We start from the raw sequence: 18768 nt of genomic DNA on the forward strand, positions 1-18768 counted from the left end.
TGATCTTGACCGTGGGGATTCGTTACCGTTAAGTCAGCCAACCAATTTCGCTCTACTTGGGCTCATCAGTGGGGTGCAACTGGAGTTCTATCGCTCACTGAGCAAAGGACCCGTGTCTGGGCATAGTGACCACACCGTCATCCGCTTCATTCAACACGCATGCACAGACGTCACCCAAGGATTACACTGACAATTTCATTGTGGGTGAAGAACTGCTGCAGGTTTATTTCATACAACATAAGTATGACGATAAATGGGTTATCTTACGGGCGATCCAGGGCAAGCAGCCCCTCGCTGCTCCGCCCGCCTGGTGAGCCGGCACGCACGGTGGGTCGATGCCCGGCAGTGCGGCACATATTTATTTTCAGATCATCCACTGGGTCACGTGATCTGTCTCCTACTCCCGCCCCTTCTGACAGGGGCGGAGCGTGTTGTGGCACACCCCCGGTTGGTCAGGCCCCCCAACCGCCCGAAGGACTAACGGGGCGCCGTCGCGGTCTTCCCAGAACCCCCTTCGGCTCGTGGACCTTGGCTCGGGCACCCTTACTGTGCCGGACAGGGGTACCCTTACTGTACCGCCTGTCGCAGAGGTACCCTTACTGTACCCGTCTGCCTCCAGATCGCCCTGTAACTCCGCCTGCAACGCAAAAGAAAAACATTAAAGCATTCCAATAACGCGCTGTCTCTGCCACGCAGGGTAAGCGGAAAGGGTGGGAATACGCGTGTCCGGGCAGGAGCGGCGCGCAGGAAGCAGAGGAGGAACTGGGCGAGAGGGACGCATATGTAGGGGGAGGCTAGCCTCTCCCCCCTAACGGCCCGCCTCCACCTACACACTCATTGGGAGATCTCCTCCTTGGGCGCGGCCTCGCGCGCGAGGCAGAAGAAGGGGGAGGGGGAAGGCTGCGACGGGCGGCCACTAGAGAGCTGCCCTGCTGATGTCCCACTGCGTGGGACGCGGGCAGCGGCATAGTGACCACACCGTCATCCGCTTCATTCAACACGCATGCACAGACGTCACCCAAGGATTACACTGACAATTTCATTGTGGGTGAAGAACTGCTGCAGGTTTATTTCATACAACATAAGTATGACGATAAATGGGTTATCTTACGGGCGATCCAGGGCAAGCAGCCCCTCGCTGCTCCGCCCGCCTGGTGAGCCGGCACGCACGGTGGGTCGATGCCCGGCAGTGCGGCACATATTTATTTTCAGATCATCCACTGGGTCACGTGATCTGTCTCCTACTCCCGCCCCTTCTGACAGGGGCGGTGCGTGTTGTGGCACACCCCCGGTTGGTCAGGCCCCCCAACCGCCCGAAGGACTAACGGGGCGCCGTCGCGGTCTTCCCAGAACCCCCTTCGGCTCGTGGACCTTGGCTCGGGCACCCTTACTGTGCCGGACAGGGGTACCCTTACTGTACCGCCTGTCGCAGAGGTACCCTTACTGTACCCGTCTGCCTCCAGATCGCCCTGTAACTCCGCCACAGCTCTGGGGAGGCTACCGTCGCTGCCAGAGCCCCCCCTTCCTCCCTTTGCTGTTATATGTGCCCTGCCCCTGCGAGCCAGCTTATAATGGGCTAAAGTAGGGGCCCTGTTCTGTAACCCGTAAAAGACGGCATTAATTTGCAACATTACTCAGAAGCCCAGGGCAGACGAACAAAGGATGTCTTTTGGCCCCACTGCCGTAAGCTTAGACGTGACTGGTGTTCCTAACCTTCTAAGCGATGCCACATCAGATCATCCTAATGTAATTATGGGAAGATCTAGCACCTGCATATGGAGCCAGAACTGAACCATAGCTGAATTCTTCAATCCATCGATTCCCTTCATATCCTAGCACGAAGGTTTTAATTTCCACTCTATCTACAAAGGTGATGTATTGATAGCGTCATGGTTCCTGAGTTGCTGGGGCTACTACGAGGATTGCATGATTTCTCGGCTGGGCAAAACATTTTTAACGCAACTGCTAATCGGACGCCTTTATCATGACTCCGGATAAAGCCAATATGACTGACTGAGCTGCCGAAGAATACATCTCTCAGCTCGGGGACCCAAATTTGTGAATGTTTCCCAACTCCCTGGCTCCAAGAAAGGCTGAGCGAGAAGAGCAACACCTAAATCTGTTTCTCAGGCTGGGAAATATGGCATTGGTAACAAGGCATAGGTGAATTAGGCACTTATGGACCTGCAATCCTATTAAGATTTTTCAATTGGCCAAATTAAGTGCCTTCCTGGCTTGTAATTGTGTTCCCAACAGCTACAGCACAACAAGCAGGGTGAAGGTAGCGTGTGAGTCAGCCACTTTACCTACGTATATAAACACAAGCTGACGTCACGGGTATATAAATTTGCTTCCTTTCACATGGTATTATCCTATTGTTTTACTGCAAACTGACCCATATCTTAGCAACATCTCCTCGTTTTTGCCTTTCTACTTGCAAATTAAGCTACATTAAATTGGACGATAGAGTCTTATACTAGTCCCGCTGTCCATCCCAATCTTTTCTTGCTCTCCACTGGGACAGCGTATCCAATTGCCTCGCTTGTTGAATAGAAGCTAGCTTTCGGACTTTATTGCTGCTGGAAAGGGTCAATAGGTTTGCCTACAGTCCTTGTTATACCGGTGTTGCTGTGCTATAGGTAATTCGTGGCACCGCCATAGTGGCTTGAAAATGAAACGTCTTATTTTATCAAATGATTTGTTGTGAGCCCCAGTTATGATTTCGTTCATATCTTCATAGTTGACAGTGTCTCTATCTTGCCAATACCTGGGTCACGTCCGCCTTAAATGACGACATTACATCTGGCTTTTCCGCTAGCCTTGCCCATTAACCTGTCAAATGTCTGTGGAGAGCAGCACATCTCTGGTCATGCTCATGGTCGCTCTCTGCTCTCTCAATTATTACTATGTAGCTGAGGGCATGCCATACACGGGTGTCTGGTTGAAGTATGCACAGGTCATTGACACTCTCCCACGTGCAGTGCTGTGAACCGTTTGAAGTAGTTCATCAGATTCAGCCAGCCACCCCCTAGGTGGAGGCTTGCACTCCCAAACTTCTGCTCGTGTAAAACCCGGCCACACCTCCAGTTCAGTGAAATTTAGTAATTCACGACACTGACAACCCCAGGGGCCAAATACTGGGCTGTGTAAATGCGGCCCAATACCACCATGAACAATTAGCTTGGAGTGGATGGGCGTTAACCTAGGCTGGCTGAAGGCAAAACCTTTGACCATCACTCCTGGCAAGATGTGCCAACGCAGGTAGAATAAAGAGTTATCCAGCCCCCCTTACTTCCTTTCCCAGTTTGACACAGGTCGAAGAAGAATGCCCCTTCCAGAAAGGTCATGGCCTTATCCCTGAAGCCTATCCATACAGCATTCTACCGGAAATCTACAGCATTGCTTTGTAAAGCTTTTTCTGGTTCCACAATTATTTGTGGTCGATATGCTCTCCCTCAGTTTGAACAAAATCTTAGCTAATCGTACGCCTGCCTAATTCCCAGGGCTGTCTGGCTTAATGCTTTTCGCCTGGAATTGCCCCCCCAAATGTGGCCTTGCACTGAAACTTAACTTGGTTGTCTCAACTTTCCTTTTAGAGCTAGGAACGCCCCCCCGTGCTCCTTGTGCTTACTAAATGGACCCGCTCCTTAGTTTCCAGCACACAATGCACTTAAATGTCATCTGGCCCTGGCGCCTATCAAACCACAGTGACAGCCTCTGTCACCTTCATACAATACATAAACAAACCTCACAAGGTCGCAGAAGCGGCAAGCCAGGCTAAGTCTCGGTCAACCATGTCACTCTGTGCTTTCCCTGGCCTCCCTGTGGAACAGGGAGAATAACCTCAAAGATGTTAAGTATGATAGACAAACCCAGGCCTTCCGCCTGTCTCAAAACAGCTCATGCTGCTGCCTTTCCTATATAGACTAAGCTGCCACTATGACTGAGTTGCAGAAAATATCACACCAGCTGTTTCCTAATAGCAAGGCTAAAGATGAAAGGCAGCCGCATCTCTTGACTTAAGCGTGGAACTACACAATACCTTCAAGATGTTATGTATGATACACAAACCCAAGCCCACAACTTGCCTCAACACAGCACAGGCCGCTGACTTTTCTATATACGCTAAGCTGCCACTATGACTAATTTGAGAGAAACCTTACCCCAGCTGTTTTTTAATAACAAGGCAAAGATGAGAGACAGCAGCATCTCCAGACTCAAGCGTTGAACTTACAATAATAACATTGGTCGCTCAATTTCTGTGTTACACCTTTCCACAAGCTGACCATTGCATCATGGTTGAGACTGGGATTTAGGCTGAACCTTGACATATTTGTACACCTGCTGCCAGGGAACATATATCTACCTATATACCTGCCCTTATCCTGTTGCACCACTTGGGACACAACTTCGTCCCTTCGTACCCACCGGCATGGAACTAATGCCAACGAGATTCCCCCCTAGTACCGGATAATCCTAATAAATGCTGCATTTTGGGACAAAGATACCAGGGAATAAATGCCAAGGGGGGCTCTCGAGTGCGTGGGAACCCATGTCATTGCGATTAGTAACAGTTGCTCTGTTCGAGCTAGAACATGCGACTTTATTCATTTAATCAATTAATCTGCAAAGCATGCCATTCCCCAACTTGGACATACACACAACCGCCTCTAGTGTCCTGCAATACCAGCTATTCCGAATCTGGCTGACGAAAACTACCATTGGCCAAAAGCTAAACTAGTAAAAAACTATACCATATGTTTCTCAAAACGCTTACCATAAACCGTAATGAGTACAGACTCGTCATAGATCACCCTGGCCCCCCAAACCTTTCCCAGGGAACTGGAGAGAAATTAACTCAATTGCGCCGGGCATGAAATACCAGAAGTTACTGATGACGACGTTTCCATGACCACACTCTCAGATGCATTTAATTAGTTATATAGCGCCACTCCTACCAGTGTAGGGTGTCCGCGACTTTGCATCTCACACAAAATCCGCCGAGCCAATCAATCATATGCATATGAATCAGTGTATAGGAAAGGTGACCTGAGCCAAAGGACTCAAAGTGTAGGCGATTCATGGCCTTCCCCACTGGCAGGCAGTATAGTTTAAGGCTGCTTGGAGTGGAGAAGCACAAGCTCGGTCGAGTCAGCCAAATTAACCCTCTTTGCAACACTAATTAATGTTCTAATGATGTCTGCTTAGTGGTGTGTATGCAGCTCTAGGATGAGCGTTCGTAGCTCACTGTTGACTATTAGGGCTGTAAGATATACATTGCAAGTGACAAAAGGGTGCCTCCTTTGAACACAGTAACCTGCTGACCTCTATACATCATACGCACTCTGAAAATCTACTTGGCACACGTTCTTTGCAGCGGGCATATTTAACCCTCTGCACTACTACACTGAAGTCAAAACCTCCACTATACAAATTCTTGATCTTTCTCCAGGAAGGTAACGAATCACACGAGTTATCCTGACATTTATGTGGGGCCTGGAATTGCCGCGGAAAGAAACGCAGCATCAGGTGCTTCAAAGCAGTATCTAGATCAACATTAAAGACACCAACATATCCCGCCTCTGCGTGTTGGGCAGCAAAAGGCAACCATTCCAGTACGTGTAATCTAGAAGCACCAAAATGTGTATGTACGACAAAAACCAGTGCAAACCGTCTTTCAGCAAACAAGAGACTCAGAGGAGTCCTCCGGCGGACATTGCAAGCGCACCTCCACATTTCCATAGTACAATGCAGACACACAGGTAGTGCCGTCCATGACATCGCGCCCGGTCCCAAACGGGGGTGGGGGGGGGGGAGGGGCGGGGCATGGCAGCATTCACGCAATGGCGGGGGCTGGCCCGAGCTCCGCCGGTTGCACCAGCACGAAGCAGCGCCCCACGGCGGCGGAACCCATCACCAGTTCCAGAAGCCCGACACCCGTGCACGCCAGCGGCGGCCGCCCGAAGTCGCGGCGGCACCCATGTCCCCCACGCCGCGAGGCTGGCGCCTGCGCGAAGCGGTTCAAAGCCCCGCATGCAAATCCAGAGGCAGGGGGGGGGGCACCCGGGGCCTCAAGCACGCCCGGCCAGCACCCAAGCACCGACTGTGAGCCCCCCCTCAATGGCTTATGGCCACGTGGCTGCCGGCGAGACGGTGTGCAGACAACTGGGCACAACAACCGAGGCAAACCGCCCCCGTGTAGCGGCGACACGCACAAAATGTAACCCATGCTACTTTTACCCAATGCACCAACTAGGATCGAACCTTTGACCTTCGGTTTTCACACACAGATAGTGGGAATGTTTGCATCAACCCACGGGGCTGTTTTAGCTGCCGGCTTTCCAAACAAGAAACCACACCTGTAAAGCCCGAACAATCACGCGTCAGGGCCTCCAGGCGCCAATTTGCCGCCGGCTCCGGAGAAAAGGGAGACCGATTGCATTGCAATTATTACCATGTAGATGAGGGGAATGCCAGCCCCTGTTAGGCAGGGGTAGATAAGGTGATTTGCAGAATCACAGGATGCTCAGCGTCATTCCCGAGACTCGAACCCATATAGCGCGAACTCGACCCGAAGGCAGCGGAGCGCTTCCCACGAGCACCATATTTACATTACACCAGCAGGCACGGAGAGACCAAGCGACACGCCCCAGAATCCCGGGAAGCGGAAGCGACCCCAAGACTCGGACTCCGGCACTCAGCCCCAAAGTCGGCCGGCTAACCGCAGCGCCACATCCCCTCCCCGACTCATCCGATCCGATCGTCATACATAAAGCGCGATTCTGAACCGCCACAGAGCGGGCCCGGAAACGAGCAAGTGACACCCTTGATAAATCCCCCCGTAAACAAAGATTAGGAGGTAAGGGACATAGCAAACAACTAAGAGCCAGGGTATAGACACCAATTAAAATCAGCAAGCAGTATGAAATGCAGGGTTAAAATAAAATCACAGGGAACGAACCACACAAAGCTTTGCTTGGATGTATCATTAGTTACTAAACAACATAATTTCTGGTAGATTAGTGACTGCACTCTGATTCTCTGCAAAGGGCCCCTCGTCCATTCATCTCCCAAGCACACTGATCTCCAGCACCCGGGGCGCGACATTTTAGGTCTTTCTCTATTGTTCCCAACCTAAGGGAACTCTATCACCTAGTGGCAGAAGTGAAAACTGCTATTCAAATATTGCTCGAACACCACATGAACAGGATCACGCATACCCCGTGGCACATGCGTGGCCCTCGACCCATCATCTGTGCACCAGCTCATCCAGGGACCAACACCTGCCACTCAACGATACCCAGGGACCAACAACTGCCACCCAACGACACCGGACCCGCAGGCCAGCACCCCACACCCTTCCTTGACCTTGTTGATTCCTCCCCGTCTCGAACCCAGTCTGTGCTGCACTGCTCCCAATTCCCGACACGTGGAAAGTGACGTATGCAATCAATGACCCACACACTCACTGCAAATTCCAGACTGGGAATCCACCGTCCTGTGCCCTCCCGCGCGCTCTGTCCCACCATACGGACAGGGCCCCCGAAAAGACAAATGGCACATCTGATCCGAATCCTAGCCATGAAGGACACCGAGACCGATCGGCTCTGCACCGATCACCTCCGTGGAAGAAGTGCGCGCTCCCACCCAGAGACCGGGAGAGCACACCCCCAGTGGCCAAATACAATGTGTGGCAAAACAGTGGGACGAACCGAACACACCGCCAAAACCGGGGCCCAGAGTCACACAGCATCGGGGAAAGACGGGAGGCGGCACTGCCCTGCACTCCCCAAGGAAAACAACGCCAGACCAGGGGCACAACCGTGCGACCGACGTGCACAGGAACCCGCGCGGCACAAGAGACCAGCGGCACAAGAGCCCTGCACCACAAAGGCCCCGGCCCCGCACCCACACTCGGCACCCCCCCGCACCCCACCCCGCCGCTCAGCACAAGTCTCGCTCCCCTCCGCCCACCTCCCGAGCCCCACCACCAGGCAACATCCAGGCCAGTGGGGCCGGGGACAGGTCGAAACCAACACTCACCGGGACAACAGGAGGGGCGCAAAACCCGACGCCAGACCAGGACGACCAAAACGACCCAGACGCCCAAAAACGGCGACGTGGCGAGGAATACGCGTGTCCGGGCAGGAGCGGCGCGCAGGAAGCAGAGGAGGAACTGGGCGAGAGGGACGCCTATGTAGGGGGGGGGCTAGCCTCTCCCCCCTAACGGCCCGCCTCCACCTACACACTCATTGGGAGATCTCCTCCCTGGGCGCGGCCTCGCGCGCGAGGCAGAAGAAGGGGGAGGGGGAAGGCTGCGACGGGCGGCCACTAGAGAGCTGCCCTGCTGATGTCCCACTGCGTGGGACGCGGGCAGCGGCATTTCCACTGAATGTGCAACTCAGCTAAAGTCAAAGTCTTCTGAGAGCACCCCTAGCCCTGGAGCCTGCTCGGTTGGCCTTTGTCAATGTGCACAGCGTCTAGCTGATCTCAACGTCATGTGCCTTGTCTCCTTGGTCTTATAGGTGCTTAGTGGGGCCTTTGACTATGCCCAGCAGACTCTGGCCAAATGGTTTATCTTTTTACCATGCAATGTGCCCATCCCCCCTGCCCCAAAACCTGCTGGGTAAGCTCTGGGCACAGGATGTGGCCTCTGGCTCCTGTCCCCACAACCCACATGACACAGCCGAGGGCTAAGCTCAGTGGACTCTATCCAGGGTGTGGCTTTTGGTCACGAGCTGTGCTATGTCCCTCCTAATTCTAAGGTTTCGCGAAAAAGCTTTAGCAATGCCCAGTGGAATCTTGACTACAGAGCCTGTTCCTGTTTCCCTGCCTCTAGAGTCTACTGAGCATGGCCTATAATAGTCATTTTGTCACCTTCACCCGCAGAAATCCTGCGGGCAGAATTTAAATGCCTCGCCATAGTATTTACTTGTGGATTCTGAAGCAACGAGCCTCTGCGTAATACAGTGTATCCAGTGGCAGTTAAACATGTTTGCCAGCATTATTGCAAACACCATTTATGTGATGTGCGTAATGTGATATTTAACTCCATTACGCCCCAGGTTTGATCTTGTATATAAATGTACCATTTGGGAGCAAAGATTTTTGGGAAGTTTAAAAATCATAGAGCTCAAAGCAACATATCATGAAGTTTTCAAACATGTTACTAAAGCTGCTCAGTCACTGCTAGTAAGTTAAATTTCTCTGCATTTAAGTAGGGGTGGGCGGTATATTCCGCTCCAATTTTGGCTGAATCAGGCCAGATTCTGCCAACCGCCACGCTGTGTTTTTTCTCACCCGCGTCTCAAAACAGTAAGTTGGTGAGTGTGAGAGAGATTTGCGTCCCCAGCACAATTTACGTTCACTAGGAGGGCACCCGGCAAGATTTCTCCAATGCGGACGGTCAGAAAGCTGCCACTCAGGTGGAAAATCTACTTAAGCTGTAGCAAAATCAAACGAAAGGAGCTGCGCCCTCTGCCGTGCCGCACGGTGCTGTTTGCGCCGAGCTCCGGCGCTAAATCACTAGGGGTGGGTGGAATTTGCGAAATCCACTTTCGCAAATTATCGCGAAAATGTTAAAAATTATCGCAAACACGCGGAAATATCGCGAAGATGCGGAAGTTTTTTTCCCGCATGTTCGCGAGATTTTCTGCATGGTTGCGGCTCGCCAACTTACCCATACGGTTGCTCGCGGGCGCGGCCATCTTGTTTTCAGGTGCATGATCACGAGGAGAAAGACGTGATCGCGCGACGCATGACGTCACTGCGGGCGCGAACTGTCGCGAGACAGCACAAATGGCTAAAAACAATACAACATCTCATGGAGAACGCGACCGGATCAAGAAAACTTGTCGGCGAACGCAGAGATTCAGGTAAGGCGATCGCGCGCGCACGAGAATGTATTATTTTACAGCGCGAGCAAGAACCAAATTATCGCAAAGCTGCGGAATGCGGAAATTATTACATTTTCGCGCTTTCCACAGAACGCGAAAATGTCAAATTATCGCAATTTCCGCGAACGGAACGAAATTTTAGCCCAGGCCTATAAATCACATCATAATTCTGCAGAATCTCAGAGTATTTTTGTGACTCCGTGAGTTCCTCCCAGATCTACATTAAAGAGACTGAAGAGGGTCTGGTTCATTAACTGTCATCTTGAAAGGAACAGAGTTTTTCACCAGACTTTGTTTCCAGTTGAAAACATTGCTCGGAAATAATGCTTTAAAATATAATCATAATGTAGATTTTGGGACAAGATTTTTTGTTTGCTCCGTATTGCTTCTATTTGGCTACAAAAATATATATTTTCAGTTGATTTTAATTGTCACGTTAGTACAAATGTCGGGTCCTTAGGTTTCAAAATAAACTACTGTAAAGTAGCAATATAGATAGTCATTGTTCATTGTGCTGTCTAATTGCTGTCATTGTATACAGCAGTGTGCCTTATCTCTTCGAGGTGGAGTCTTTGAATGTTTTATTGAGCTCATGTATTGAGAAGCGATTCTACATTCTTTCTGCATAATAGATGCAGAATTAATTGTTTATTTGTTAATTATAAAAGAAGACATTTACGCTGTATTGTATATTTACCAATCTCTTCTTTACAGTTAATCACAGTCATGAACCTGAATACATTCAACTGAGGAAATGGCTGAAAACCAGAGGCTTTGAAGACCCCAATTTACAGACTGCTTTCTTTTCAGGTAGTGCATTAAACATATAGCTTTGATGATATTCCTTGCATCCTTATGTCGCAGTCACTTTTCACATGCACAGTACTGTTCAATTTACTACAGGAATGTAGGTCTTGTGAATAGATGAGAAAACTGGGAAATAAATGTTTTTTTTCTTTTTTTGCATGTACAAGTCTGTTTTATGACTTTTCTGTATACGTTACAAAATCACAACAGTTTTTTCCGTATTGGTTTCCATTTCCATTTATAACGTTCACTTTCACTAGACATGTAGTATGCACTCACCAAGCTAAGGCCCTGATTACTAGTTTGGCGGTCTTGGAGCGGGACGCCACGTCCTTTCAAGTTACAAGATGCGGTCCGGCGGGGAGACGAATAGGTGTCCTGGTGCGGTTTTCCCTAACTTGAAATAATTTCTCAGGGAAACGCCGCCCCCGCGAGTCCATGAAGCATAGCTCTGCTTAGAACAAAATACACTACGTGACATAGTGATCGTATGTATAAACCACGCATGCTTTATTAGTTGCAGCGTTTTCTTGAATTAATAATTCATTTCCATATTTAGGTTTAATAGGAGTGGCAAACACAGGGCTGGTCCCTGTTTGGTTCTGATGAAGAGCTAGGGGTAGGCTCGAAACATGTTGATCTTACACTGAACTTCTACCCATTATAGTTAGGTTTTCTCCGTGTAACACCCCCTTTTAGATATACCAACATAGGAGCGATAATAAAGTATTTAAGCCCACTAGCAAGGTATTTTTAATCACTTTATCCCACTCCACTACACTGTGCACTACACATAGTCTTCCACTAGAAGTGCTCCTACGTACTCTCCGCAAGTCGCAGCACGCCCCAGTTCATAGAGAACGGGGATGGCCCCAATGTCACCGTGGGGAAACCCTGGTGAGTGAGGGGACTCAAAGAAATTTTTCTTTCCTGAAGGCAATCTCTGATCATATCGATTGGGAGTCTCTTCCTTCGACTTGGTCCTTAAACACGTGATCTCGGGTTTTCATTTTGAGCATTAAATTAAGGAGGACGGACCTAGTTGTAAACCCTCTACCTCCCTTTCATTCTGTATAATGTACTTTTAGAAAGCGACAGAAGCGTTTGCTAAAAGCTGTTCTCAGTAACCGGGAGGTGAGAACAGTCAGAATACCCCCATACCTCTGCACCTCAGGAAGTTACCGATACCGATTTGGCTTTATAAATGGTGATAGCAGCTTCAAGTGGTATTGACTCTAATTTCGTAGCAAATTTAAACAATGAGGCTATGGATTTCTCCAGTTGCACTGTCCAAACATCCATCAGGTGTTTCCAGGAGCCAACCTTATCAAAGGGAACCCCAAGATAAGTGAAAGTGGGTACACACTGAAGTGCAGTGCCATTAATATCAAAAAGAGGGATCTTGCTTCGAGGTCGGCTGCAGACCACAGTATAAGATTTGCCTTTATTAGTAGAGAGCCTCAGATCGGACATAAAAACAACAAACATGTCTAAAAGCTTCTGGAGCCCCCGGCCTGTTCTGGCCAATAAAACACAATCATCAGTATACATTAACACAGGCAAGGGATTTGAGCCTGCCTGCGGGGAATCTACTTCAACCTCAGCCAAATAATCCACAAGCCCATTAATATAAAAATTAAAAGAAAGGGTGCCAGAACACAGCCCTGTCTGACCCCTTTTACTGGCCTCCACATCCTCATGAAGTTGTGCAAGCAGATGTACAATCTCCAATTCGGCGCCCTTCTTTACTAGCGTGTCCCACAGCCTTCCCTTACAACATTATCGAAGGCTGCGCTGAGGTCCATAAATGCTAGAAACAGACCTCCATCTTTGACAAGCACATGTTTATTAACTAATAGATGAAGGTTTAGGCACTGATCAGTTGTACCAAGACCCTGTCTGAAGCCATAATTGGGCCGTTACTAAGATGCCCTCCTCAGTTGCCCAAATCTCCAGTTGATCTAATAGTACCCTGCCCAATACCTTAGCTGTGGAATCTATTAAGGATATTGGTCGGTAGCATTGGGGGTCACCCCAGTCGCCTTTTTTAAAGATCGGTACAATTATTGCTTTAGACAATGATTTCGGAGGGTCAATGCTAATCGCGCTTTGTAGAAGATTCACCAAAATTGGGGCCCAAATGCCAGATTACTTTTGAATTGATTGATGGGAACACCAACTATTACCGGTGCTTTATTGCACAGGCACCTTTCAATAGCAGACATAATGTCCTTGATGTCCTTGGGCGAGATTTTAGTCACTCTTTGCCCTTATTTCTCAGATCACAGTAAGGGTAGAATGAACGTTGCTGTCTAACTTTTGGGAATCCTAGACCGTAGAAAAGTGCTTCACCCAAGCATTTTCAGTTATGGTTGCATCAATTTTAGTGGAGGGATAATTCATGAAAAACGGGGTCTTCACGATCTCCCAGAACTGGGTTGCATCATTCCTGGCACAAACAACGGCTAGTTGCTCCCAGGCCTCCATTCTGACCTCCTCTTTCCTTGTCTCCACAGTTTTATTATAGTGTTTTCTCAGTGCCCTAATCGTCTCCATGTCCCTGGGGGAATGTTTGAGTGCTGACAGCAAACTGCTTTGTGCTTGGGAGCATACTAGATTAAACCACTTCTTGCAACTAAAGGCACGGCGCTGCGAGGCACTATTAGTAACTCCATTGCCTTCTTACAAATTTCAGACAAGCTCTCATTAGGCTTGTGGTATCTGAATGATCGCTCAGCCACAACTCAAAATGCTCCCTATGACTCCCTAACAGGAGTGCTAGAGATGCCTCTGGGTCAACAACCTTCGATTACGGCGTTTCTCCATATTCCTACAATATATAATTGGAACAGCCATCTTACTTAGAATCACTGAGGGCAGCTCTAGGTTGAAGGTTATTTCCAGTGGATAAAGGCCACAACCAGACAGTATTGACTAGCCCCTTCAAATTGGCCAGTTAGAGCATATTTGGACCCCAACAGTCCAGAGACCACTATTTTACCCCTTTCATGACCACCTCTTTAAACACAAAATTCTCGAAAATGGCAGAACTGATTTGCCCCATATAACGATAAGCATGCTCTTTAAGTAAAAATGTTGTGTAATTCTGTTCAGCCATTTTTTTGTGCTGCCTCTCAAACGTTCCTATGGAAATTTACTTAGGAATTCAGTGTTTTGGGATCCCCTCTTTGTCTTGACCCCAGCTTGACAGATCATCCCGAAACATTCCAGGAAGGAGCAGAGGAGGATGAACTTTTTTTCGGGGAAAGTTCTGTGAAGATTCGTAAAATGGTGCCAAGTTATTAGAGAAACAAAAAATGCTTTTCCAATGTTAACTCTGACCTAAATATTAACATAGCGGCGACCTCCAGAATGTAAAATATAAATCTATATACATCAATCATGCAATGTGCTGGACATGGATACAAAGTCCAAATCAACATCACTAAAATAGTCACCTTTAATTAAGTAACCTCAAACATTATGGTAGGGAACCCCACTCCGTTCACTTGGACTGGACGCTTCCTCACATGCTTGGGGCTGCACCTGCCCAACCAGCCCAGAACCGCCTACACTCAAGCTGTCTGATGCCAATGGAATAAAATCCCCAAGGACTTGTAGACCTCTGACCTCACGTCCCTGTTGCTCGCACCCACCCGACAACCTAGAGTGATCAATCAAAAACTTTGAAACGTGTATCACCACCTGCACAGATTTCCTGACTCCTTCGATAACCACTCCCACACCTCGATCCAAGCAGCAAGCTAGCTGGTTCATTGAGGATCTCTGGCTCCTGAAGCGTCACTACAAGCAGCTAGAAGGACGGAGACACAACTCTCACGATAACACCAACAGACTCCTACACATCAGCCTTCTGGACCTATGGCCAGTGCCTCAAAACCACCAAGTGCCTAGCTTTCTCCAAAAGAATGCAAAACAGCTCCAACACCTCCAAACAAATCTTTACCATTGTAAAGAAACTGATGTCCTCACCCTCCTGCTCCACGGTCATCATCCCATCCTAGGAACTCTGAAGACAACTGCCCCACTACTTCACAATCAAAATTAACACCATCTGCAACAATGTAGACCCACTCACCCCCAACCGGACCTTTCCACCCTCAAAGTCTTCCACTCCAATCACAAAAACACCCCAGAAGGCAGGCTGACCTGCTGGCCACCCAGCACCACAACTTAATCTCCCAACACCATTTGAACCATCCACACAGCCTTTATACCCATTCTCAACTCATCCCTCTTTTCCGCTACTTTCTCAGACTCCTCAAAACATGCCACTGACATGCACTCGTCGTGAAACCTTCAGCGGACCACCTGACCTTGACCAACTACAGACCATCTCCCTCCTCCCCTATCCAGCCAAATTCTTGGAGAAACCCATCAACACCGGCTGACTGAGTACCTCAATGCGAACCACCTCCAGGACCCTTGCTAGTTAAGATTCAGATCCAACCACAGCACAGACACAACACTCATTCCTGTCACCGATGACATCCTCCTCATCATGGACAAAGGGGACACAGCAGCACTCATCCTGCCAGATCGCTCCCACACCATCCTCCTCCCCCAGCACCTCAACGAGGCTAGATTTCTGGGCCCAGCGCTACGATCAGCGCCTTCTCAGGACATACCAGAGAGCCAGCCTTGCCCCCATGCTATTCCAGTGCATCTGTGGCGGCCCACAAGTTTTATCCTTGAGCCCCACTCTCTTTAACATTTACATAATGTCCCTCACGAGAATCATTTGCTTCCAAAGAATTAGCATCATCTCCTATGCTGATGACACGCAGCTCATCAGCCCCCTATCAGAAGATACCTCCACCTCCCAAGCCAAACTCGTCAGATACATGCCCTTGGTAGCAGACTGGATGAAAAAGAATTGCTTCAAGCGCAATAGCAACAAAACAAAAGTGCTCCTCTTCATCGAAAACAGCGCACTTTGCTCTCTGGGTTGGTGGCCCACTGAGAAAGGACCAACTCCCCTCCCATCCAATGTGGCCAATAACCTGGGTATTGTGATCGACAGCAGATTGTCCATAATGAATCATGTCAACACCGTCGCCTCCACCTGCTTTCACACCTTCCTACTACTCAGGAAAATCTTCAAATGGCTCCCTTTGGACACCCGTAGCTCAGTCAGTGAAGCCCTCATTCCCACTGGCTTGACTACGGCAATGGCCTCTATGTTGGCATCGTTGCCCAACTCCCTAAAAGGATGCAAGTTATACAGAGCACAGCCTCAAAACTTGCACTCAAACTCCCACTCCACATGTACATGTGTAAAAACTTCAAAGACCTCCACTGGCTCCCAATCTTCAAGCAGTCCCTTTTCAAGCTCCTCACGCCCACCTACAAAGCCCTACGCAGCCAAAGTCCATCATACTTGAACCTCTACCACACCCCTATCACACACCTCCTCTCGGCCTCCCTCCACCTCGCCCACATCCAGCGCATCCGCAGGACCAGAGCCGAAGGTCGAGTTTTTGCCTAGCTCACCAACAAAGCCTGGAATGATCTCCACCCACTTTAGAGCTGCCTTCTCGGTCATTGAATGACGGAAGAAACTAAAAACGTGGCTTTTCCTATAGGCCCCAGAAAGGCCAGTTATCACCCTCCGTTTCATAGGTGCCAAGATACCCTCCTGGGTGATGTGCGAGCCCTACAAATAGAAATAACATAACAACATAACAAAGTCTGAATGGCAGTGAAACTGGAGTGTTCTGTCCTTGGCACTACAATCTGACAGGTCTAAATAAGAAGGATGCCCCTAAACTTGGGCCATTCACTTGAACGCCCTTGGTGGATGCTGTGGTTGGAGAGGTACACAGGGTTTGGAAAGCTTTAGAGTAGGCCTGGACTTGTTGACGTCAGGTCACATGATCAATTCTCACCTCCAATCGGGGTTGTGTATTTAATCTAGAGGGTGTACATGGGAGGGAAAGGGGGCTGTACCCAAAGGTAGGTGTGGAGGCTAAAACCCAGAAAGGAAGAGGAAATCAACACTGTATTCTACGGAAACTTTAGTAAGTCTACCCTTCTTTAGCTAGTAATTGCTGCCCCCTGTGGCCACTCACTGCCTTTCACAGACCTTCAATCCTCCCATAAGCACCGCCCTGATGGTGCCATGGGCCAAGCGCATACCCATAGCCTTGTTTCTGCTTTGACTCGGATAACATTCCTTATTCTCTGCTACTTTTCTGTCACCGCCATCTGTGTGTTTTATAAGCACAGTTTGTTAAGTTTAGTTGAGTAACGGCGCTACACTTACTACTGTTGAGTGTTTGCTAAAAGAAATGCCTATGGATAAACATGATTTTGACACTGGTGTGTTGGGATAGGACTCCCTGTCCTCCTTTCCTAAAATCCATCAACAGTCTTACATTATTTCTCCACTGTACATATAAAATAACAATAAAACGCATACGCCTTTTGCAGAAATGATAATAACTGTACCTGCTGAAATAACAAAGTATTAGAGTCTGTGGACAAAATTTATCTGATGATTCGCCTGGCAGTCCCTGCCAGATTTCTCTTTTAAAATGGGCACCTATGGCCTGATGTGCAATATTTCCGTTGACAAAATTGGTCACAAATTGCGCACTGACATTTTGCAAATGAAAAGTATTTTGCCAAACAACCTTCGTACTAATAGTTCGGTTCACAAAAGTTCGAATCATAGTGGGTTCCATTCCGACATCATCAATATTCATGAGGTAGGTTGGGATTTCAGAGTCACTCCGATTAAATGCCATTAAAGGGATCGGGCGTGATTGATGGAGTCAGCAGACCACCATGTCTGTGATCACATTGTAATAAAGAAAAAAAGTATATTGCACCCTTTATTCTTCAAAGGAAACAGGTCTGCATTAAAAAAAAAAGAAATAAATGGTTATAATTATTTTAAAATTTGCGAGTTGAAATTAGTCCCTGGACCACCGCTGCCTACTGCACAGTAAACTTTTTTTTCCGCAAGAAGACCGCTTCCCTTTTGCGAAGTTTGTTACGCTGCAACTCGGGAGACAGCAATCCTTCATGAAGTAGACTTTCAGAGAGGTAACACCGCCGGACATGATGGTGCATCATTTATTCTAGATTATGTGGGTGAGCCACCATTTATTCTAGATTATGTGAGTGATCCACCATTTATTCTAGATTATGTGAGTGATCCACCATCATTTTGGCAAAACTAACCTCAGAACACTAGTGGAGCACGAGAAGCTTACTGCATATTTTCCATACAGAAAAATTGGGTTGATTTGCTTCTGGAGAGGCAATCGGTAAATCCACATCTTTTGCAGATTTCCCCTTGTCCCCTTCTCTAAATGAGCCTCCTTGTTTTCTCACACCTCTGGCATAGGACTGTCTGAATTTAGAAAACACGCTGTTCTCTTCTATTTACAAATCGTTTCTCATTTCTAAATCTTTGAAATTTTCTTGCAGTAGTCTTTTTTTCCCCCTCACTTGTAGAGAAAGAATACTGTTAGAAAATTCCGTTGGGTAAAAGTGAAATAACATATTTTAATTTTTATGCATATCTTACGTTTAGGTACAGGAAGAGGACTGATGAGCACGAAATCTCTCCAGGTCAGTTAATTCTGTTCATTGCTAAGCAAACTCCAACTTTTGTTAGTTTCCATCCCATGTTTATGTGGTATTTGTACAGCACAAACCTAGCCAAAAAAGCAACAAAGTGCTGCACTTCGTCAAAAGCAGCAATAAAGTCAGTGGGTGATTGGTGAGGGGGCCAGTTCTTAGAGTGAAAACAAACTGTTATTGTGTCGCGGTCTAGTGTTATTTAAAGAGGCGTGTCTTCAGCTCGTTACTGAATTGGAGCAGGACTGGGGCAGTCCTAATTGATATAGGGGCGTTATTTCAGTTCGATGGTGCATCGATAGAAAAAGCTTGTTAGCTTTTCTTCTGCTTTTTGCACTTCCGATGGTGTCCTGGCTACATATTTGACCAGAGCCAATGCAGATCGCGAGCTTGTTCGCCAAACAGTTTTTGGTACTGGTTGGGTTGGCTTTGTAGATGGTGTAACTGATTTTTA

The 18768-nt window shown here is 48.3% G+C and overlaps 1 protein-coding gene across 2 annotated transcripts in view; it reads left to right on the plus strand.

The window, feature by feature from the left end:
• SETD4 (SET domain containing 4) overlaps nt 1–18768 on the plus strand; it is a 93569-nt gene that overhangs the window by 29524 nt on the left and 45277 nt on the right. For both annotated transcript variants that reach the window (XM_085621307.1, XM_085621308.1), the window contains exons 3-4: nt 10611–10706; nt 18268–18305. In XM_085621307.1, coding sequence (XP_085477433.1) covers nt 10611–10706; nt 18268–18305 — 134 coding nt within the window. The remainder of the gene's footprint in view (nt 1–10610; nt 10707–18267; nt 18306–18768) is intronic.

Source organism: Triturus cristatus, chromosome 8, assembly GCF_964204655.1.
Source record: "Triturus cristatus chromosome 8, aTriCri1.1, whole genome shotgun sequence".
In the NCBI taxonomy this organism is placed as follows: Eukaryota; Metazoa; Chordata; class Amphibia; order Caudata; family Salamandridae; genus Triturus; species Triturus cristatus.